The sequence below is a fragment of the Alexandromys fortis genome, unplaced genomic scaffold (assembly GCF_014885135.2).
Source record: "Alexandromys fortis isolate MF-2015 unplaced genomic scaffold, M_Fortis_MF-2015_v1.1 scaffold_24, whole genome shotgun sequence".
Taxonomy (NCBI): domain Eukaryota; kingdom Metazoa; phylum Chordata; class Mammalia; order Rodentia; family Cricetidae; genus Alexandromys; species Alexandromys fortis.
In genome coordinates, this window is record NW_026067906.1 from 14,255,353 (window position 1) to 14,263,282 (window position 7,930).

Below are 7,930 nucleotides of genomic sequence, written 5' to 3' on the forward strand. Positions count from 1 at the left end.
ACTAGGGATGAAATAAATTAATAAAAACAAAGTTTTAATAGGAATGAACAATTAGGTTATCCCTGTGTCTTAAAATCAAAGTGCACAGTTATTGAGAAATAATATTTGAGCTTGATCTCTGTGTATTACCACAGTGTGCATGCACACACACACACACACACAGCACAAGCACACGTATGCACACATACATACTCATACACATACATAGAAAAGCCAGATATGTCCATTATTGCTTAAAGAAAATCTATCATCCAGACCAACATCTTTTATTCCCAAATTCTAATATGAAAATTTATCCTTCTACTTATCTATTCCATTCTATAAAAACACAGACTCGTTCATGTGGTTCATAGAGCCCCAGGTATGCATGGGTTCCTGCCTAACGCAATCCTCAGGATGCGCTCTTCCCCTTCTTTCCTGCCACTCTTCTTGGGATTCAGAAAAAGATGAGGGTTCTCTGTAAGTATGTCTAATGTCTATACTGCAGAACTCACACTCCGTTTAATGCGTTATTCAACATTACCCTACAAGACTAAAGTGTCTGGCTTTTATAGCTTGTGGGTATCAGATTCATTCATCCCTGTAAATACTGTATTCTTTCCTCAACATACCCACAATCTCCTTGAGGGCAGAAACTCCTGTGACATAACACCTGTGCCCCATCTACGATCACAGTACCATGCCAGGCGGGTAATGAATTCCCCATAAAAGCAAACGCGCTGAGTCTTGAAAAGAAGCAATCAAGCAAACTCTTTTACAAAACATCGATTCACAAATTACAGTGAGGCAGGAAAAAGAAACTGAAAACTATCTGCCATAATTAATTGAAACCTAAAAGGGATGAGTAACAAAGTGTTGTGTCCATCATTGTATCTGTCACCTCATTAACTTATAAACATCGATGGTGAAAACACATGGGCAAGAGTCAGGTATGTTTTCCCAACGATGCCGTTGTGATTTCTCAGATTTGTTTCTTCGTAACTTTCCTTTCCACTTGTTCTACAATGACCCTTGGTATCATTACTTTTAACTAGTAAGAAACTAACAAAAATAGCTAATCTGTTATTCCACTAAGTCAGAGAATCACCTTTATTAAAGTGACACATGCTTTCGTCGATGAGTTGTCAAAATTTTTAAATGGTTTTTAACAAAACTCTGAATTTGAATCCCTAACTCATTATTTATAAATCTATGATCTATTCATATTATTTGCTTCCCAAATCCCTAGATTTCTTCATCTGGAAAACTAGAAAGTGGTGGATGCTACTTCAAAAGACTGTGGTGATGAATAAATGGGTAAAGATGTACAAAGTTGTAAGAATCACTTACATTTCATTAACAAACACAGTTGCCGTTTTGCTTCTGTCAATGTGTTTTGTTTGTAATATGAATGATAACTAAATTCTATATATGTCTACAATGTGCTTTATAGAACAGATAGCAGAGCACTGCAAGTGCTCATGGAACTACGAAGCTTTGACAGAGAATGTCTTGTTGTATTATCACAGCATACTCTATTGTATCGTTTAATGCCAAGAAGTAGAAACTCTGCACATTCTACAAATGGTTTTATTACCCAATTTAGAGGTCTTAAAATAAATCATGCTGTGTACACTTTCAGCTTATGTAGACTTAAAATGATAAAAAAAATAGCTGTGTTGATCAAAGATAGGAAATTTGTCACCTAACCGAGTAAAAATCACTAGAATTCCTCTCAAAAAAAAAAAAAAAAACTCTTGCCATAAGCTATGAAAACTTGGATATAAGGTAGCATGAGGCGAGCCACAGTCATTGAAGCTAAGCTGTTCATCACTATAAATAAAATGAAACTTAAGAGGGAAGTTCAGAAGTAATATATTCAGGGAAGTCAAACAGAGAAAAATGGCTTCTTATCAAAGAAGATCCAAACCTGCTGTGGTGACCTATGCCTGCATCCCTAGGGCTTGGGATATTGAGGAAGAGGATAGCTATGAGTTTGGGGACTACTCTCTAGGGTACATGGTGTGTTCTCGGTCTGCTTGGACTCTCAGAGAGCAGGGGGTGTGGCCTTCTGGTTCTGCACTATATATATCCCCCTTATACCCATCCCAGAGTGTCCACCCCTTTACTCATTTTCTTCCAGGCATGTTTGCCTCTTTGCCATTCTTCAAACACAGTATCAAGATCTGCGTTAAAACTCCAGGCACTTTGATCTCTTTGATAACTCATGCCCCATGCTTTCAACTGGGCTCACTTTTTTCATTTTCTTGAGTTGATATCTAAACTCTTCCAGATAAACACTTCCATGTTAAAAACTATAATTAATGAACTAATTAATTAAAAAATGTTTCATCCTCTCACACATGCCACATCTAGCCCTCACATACTTCCTAGCCCTCTATTATAGTTACTTGTTAATATTGATTGATTGGTTAATTAAATCAGGTCTCACAACAGAGCCCAGCTGACCTCAAACTTGCCATCCTCCTGCTTCAACCTCTTTAGTGGTAGGATCACTGCCACAACTATTTGAATAATGATCTCCAACTGATAAACTGTATCTGTTACTAATTGGCTTTTTCCCTATTTTGGTCACAAAGCTCTTTTCCCCATATGAAAAAAAAAATGACTACAGCAGACTCTTAATAAATGCTCATAGAATGGATAGGGGAAGAAAAGAAGGGTAGAATGAGCCTTGGAAACAATTTTTGTTAAACCTGAAGGATCAAAGCCGTCTCAGTTTAAATCTAGACTAGATCTACAGGCATCATTAACAAAGGCTAAGCTACTGAATATAAAGTTTATTTAAAGTGTAATTCATAATATATGATGGAAGGTGAGGATTTATCAAAAAATGATTCTGCGGTTAGGGATTTGTATGCAAGGTATATTTAGAGAGCATACTTACAAATCCATTAGCATACACATCTACAGACATATGGAATAAGTAGACTTTACAAAAAATTTCAGAAAGCCCCCTGAGCTCTGGTAACTCCCCTAGATATAGAAAGAGGAGTGTGCTGGGGGAAGTCAAATCATACAATTATATACACCATAAGGTAGCTTAACAAGTCATAGTAACAGTGAATGAAGCTTTTCTGCCTGCAGATGAAAGCCTGCATGGTTCAATTGTGAGTGAAACAGAGGAGCGGGAATGGATCCTGTTGCAAGCTGACAGTTACATGGAACCCCCTGAAGTTAGAAATTGAGTTCCTCTGCTAATTACTGGTCTGAAGGGGACAGGAAAAAAAGATCCACATTTAACTTCTCTTGCTGAACATGCAACATAAGCCCTTGTGAATTTTACATTAGGGTCAAGCTGGGAAGTTCCCAGGTACCTGGTAGAGATAACAGCAGCAGCACCCATGCAAATAAGGTCAGGCAGTCTTTTCTGCCTTGCGTGACCACCAGGGAGAAGTCAATGAAATGGACTCCACAAATGAAGTAGATGTAACAAGGAAGGGGCACAGAGCCGATGTGAAATAAAATTTTGCCTATAAATGCTGGGTGAATATTTCCAAAAGACCTTACGGTTTTGGACTACAATTCATTAAAATGGAACGTCATGCCCATAGATGACAATGTCAGCTAATCTATCTACTTTCTCAATGACTCATTGTATGACCAATAAAGCTACACAGCAGGCAGGTACTTTAATAAAATAGGCCCAGTTCTCCGGGGAGGTGAACCTATGGTTCAAACTAACATTTTTGATCAAATAAACACTTTATTCTTCCCAACCAAAAAAAAATGCATCGTATGTGACTTCTGACAAAAGGAAAATACACTTGGGAAGAAAATTGACAAGAGAGGGGTGAGCGGGGAACAAAGGACTGTGGTAATGTCACGTCTAAAACAACAGCTCTGTAAAGGGAAAGTAACTTCTACATTTCCAACGCATATATGCGTCCTTTAGAATATCCTGGAATATTCGAGCTCACTTCCTGCCAAAAGTACAGCCTCATTCAAATTAGAATAATACATTAATGCAGTTATTCACAGGACCCACAATTACCAAACACATTCACTTGGTAAAAGGAATACGTACAAGAACATTCCATTATTATAACAATTTCCATTATTACCAAGTTTCTCTTCTGTCACTTCTTTATTAGCTTAACTGTGTACTACAAATACAGTCTTACAAAATCATCTAGAGGAAAGTCAATCCATTAAGATCTGACATATAGCAATTTGGAGAGAGCGCGGCTATCTATGTCAGGTCTGTGTGCAGTATTGACTAGTACGGAGAGTCATAACAACTTGCCTGTCTCGATACTAAGAAGCACCCTCCATTCCCTTATACAGAAGATGCTCAAACAGCATCTATCCACATGGTCGTCGTAGTGATTAAGCTTGAATTTTGGCAAGCTCCCTTCCATAGGATGTATTTAACAAACTGTAGCTATTTCGGTGATTTTTTGAGATTCAGACTCACATAATGCCTTCCCTAATTCCCATGAGCACTTACTGGCAAGACTCCAGGACATTAATCATATTTTACCTCTTCAGAAGAAATTATGTTTGTGTTCCCCATCTCTAAAAATATAAACGATTGAATTCTTATGCTGCTGAATGCTTCAACTAATGATGAAGAAGAAATTCCATCTTCCAGGAGTCCTTCCAATAAAATAACCAAGAAATCTTACCTAGTTTTGGCAAAGAATAGGGCACTTTAAAGTAGTCTTCATAAAATTCTATTAATCTCTTTGTAATGTGGAGAGCATAGTCCCCGGATCCTCTTCTGATAGCATCGGGTCTTGCATATAATCGGACCTAATTAAAAATATATATAAAAGTTACTTTAGCTTTTTGGTACTTGAGCTTTATTTTCTATGCACATATGAATCTGCACAAATCACTTTCGATAGTAGAGAAATTAAAAAAGGTTCTTGTTTACATATCCAAACACACTGTGGAGAAAAAGCCAAATTTAAACAGATGAAGTAGCCAAGTTAAGCAAGTCACAATTTCCTCACTATCCAGGATGACATAGAGAGAGGATTTATACACCTTGTGTCAAAATAAATATTCTAAGTTATCACTTACATGTGCCTGCCAGAGATATGAAGGCATGGTGGATTAGTATAATGGATCCCTTGCACAGCAAGAGGGAAAACTCATGGTCTGTTAAGACATGCTGCATCAAGCTTTGAAAGAATTACCAGATTGGAAAAGTATGTGTTTGCGTGTGTGTGTGTGTGTGTGTGTGTGTGTGTGTGTGTGTGTGTGTGTGCGCGTGCTTATATCTTACTTATGCCTCCTTTTTCTCATTTTTTGTTCTTTTGAAATCAACTGGTTATTCCAAATATACAGCATAAGAACAGAAAACTTTTCTTGTACATGAGCAACCACCGTTCTGAAAAGCTGTCTGCACCTGCACCTAGATTCAAAACTAGCTGATGCGATTCATATTTTTAAGACTATCTAGGCATTTATTATTGATTCTTAAAACAAGCATCATAAATTATCTAGTCCTTGGCCAAAACAAAAAAAAAAAAGAGTCCCAAAGTGAGAAACATAAAACTGAACAAAGCTAACAATCGCACAGAAAAGATTCAAATGAGGTTAGTTTTCATAAAGCTCCCCAGCATCGTTCCTTCCAAAGGCTAAATCTATTTCTCACAGATGTGGTCCCTAATCCTCACATCAATTCTGTGAATAAAAAGCATGCATTTCATTCGGAAGTAGAAAGAACGGCAGCAGGGGAGTTGAATTTTAGTCCTACTCTGCCACTAACCAAGCTGGGGGGATACTGAACAAATCATTTAACCTCTTTGGGTCTAATTTAGAAAGTGATGGTGTCGGCCACCAGCTAGTTGCTGGAATGCTTTTTCAGTTCTAAAACACATTACTACAAATGCCATTTTACAAATAAGGGAGTCTGTGTCCCTTTTAAATCACTACAAAAAGTAAGTGGTTTACTCAATATACCAAAGTGGATATTTGTTTTCAACATGAAAACAAAAAAAGCTGTATTCGGTTAAAGTGTAAAAATTGATTATACAATTAATTCTTTCTTATCCCTACCTAAGAGGGAACAGAGATGTATACTTAGAAAGTATAGGGTTGATACAAAAAAAAAAAAAATTCAACATCCCGGCTTCATGTTAGAAAGATATGTTATTCAATAAGATGTCTGCTAAATTCAATAACAACTGTTTACTCAAACTATAAACTACTTCCTCCCTGACAGCAATATCAAATGAAAAATTTAATTGATCATCATAAACAGTTTTGACCAGAATGGTATAAAACCAAAAGCTATCAGGACAAACAATCTACAAACAGTGGCAGTAGAACCAGCCACTCTAAGAGGCAATAATTATTACCAAGCATACAAATGCGCAATTCCTTATATAAAGTTCTCAAAAAAGAAAAGTCCTCAGAGAGGATGAGTAAGCATTTGACTTAGAAATAAAGCCCCTCCCCCCTAAAGAGAATCAATGTCTGTATGACTCGCAGAAGTTATGGTTGCTTATACAAGATTAAACCAAACAACATTCCAGCATGGAATGTGAAGGGGTTCATGAGGAGCTATGGACAGATGGGTTGTTAAATTGAGAGAAAAAAAAAAAAAAAGGACATGAAGTTGCAGGGATATAGAAATGGGGTTAGGTCATGGGGAATTTCAGGAAGGAGTTTGGGTGCATACAATCAAAATATGTTATAAGGCACTCTCAAAAACTACTAAGGCAACAATAAATTTGAAAACTAAGTAAATAAATGCATCCTAACTTTAAAGGCACACATAGGCAGAGAGGCAAGGGAAGCAGGATAAGAAGATAAAAGGGAAGCAAGGGAAGAGATGGGCACGGAGCACACCCGATGCGAAAGACGATGCAGCACGTGCACTGGCCACAACCCCCAGAGACCACTGGTAATCAAATCGCCTGCAATAATCCAACGACAAATCTGTTTATTTGGTACTTTTTTGTTTGTTTGTTTGTTTTGTTTTTCGAGACAGGGTTCTCTCTGTGGCTTTGGCCTGTCCTGGAACTAGCTCTGTAGACCAGGCTGGTCTCGAACTCACAGAGATCCGCCTGCCTCTGCCTCCCGAGTGCTGGGATTAAAGGCGTGCGCCACCACCGCCGGGCATTGGTACTTTTTAAGCATCAGATCTAAGATCGAGCGTTTTTTCATTTCATACTTTGGAACGCATGCTGTCTACCTTACCAGAGCCACAAAATATAAGATAAAAAGCAATGCATGTGTAATGACCTCAAAGAACTTCTCAGGAATTTGGCGAAGTGAATGACAGCTAGTGATATGTGCTGTATGAACAATAAACTGCAAACAGCGGATGGACACCCAGGAAAGATGAGGCTTTCAGAAGGTTCTGGTACGTAAGTGGTAAATTGATACTAAAGCTATACCAGCGCAACTGCAATGTGACATAACAAGGGTCACTGACTTGACATTTAGGCAGCACAGCTGATTTGGGTAGAAACACAATCATGCCTGTCAATCAACTTTTCCAGTTACTCGAGCATTCTGTAGAGCCAAGCAAGAAAAACACAATTAAATCAGTGTGGTTGTCAAGATTTGATGGCAATAATCCGACTTGAATGAGATGACAAAACGGACACGTGCTTAACACAATGTCTTCATTTTCTAGTTCAGACATTTATGGCATGCCTGCTGTGTGTCAGACATTGTACAAGGGAATAGAAATAGAACAATAAAACCCCTACTACAAAATGAACAAGACATTTATACTTACTGCTCTTAAGAGGTTCACAGTGTGTGGAAAACAAACAAATAAATCACCCACAAAAATACCACCCAAGAAACAGAGCCCTGCACATTCTGCCTTTCCACACCACAGATACAAAAAGCTAATTCCCCTGACCTTTTCAAAGACATCATTCCCAAATATCCCTTTTATTTTCATATCATCAACTTTTGATTGCACAGTGCAAACAAAATACTCTGTACTCTTTCTTATGAT

At 37.8% G+C, this 7,930-nt stretch overlaps 1 protein-coding gene across 1 annotated transcript in view; it reads right to left on the minus strand.

The window, feature by feature from the left end:
- Trhde (thyrotropin releasing hormone degrading enzyme) overlaps window positions 1-7,930 on the minus strand; it is a 357,366-nt gene that overhangs the window by 251,879 nt on the left and 97,557 nt on the right. The window contains exon 3 of the mRNA XM_050135614.1: window positions 4,629-4,755. Coding sequence (XP_049991571.1) covers window positions 4,629-4,755 — 127 coding nt within the window. The remainder of the gene's footprint in view (window positions 1-4,628; window positions 4,756-7,930) is intronic.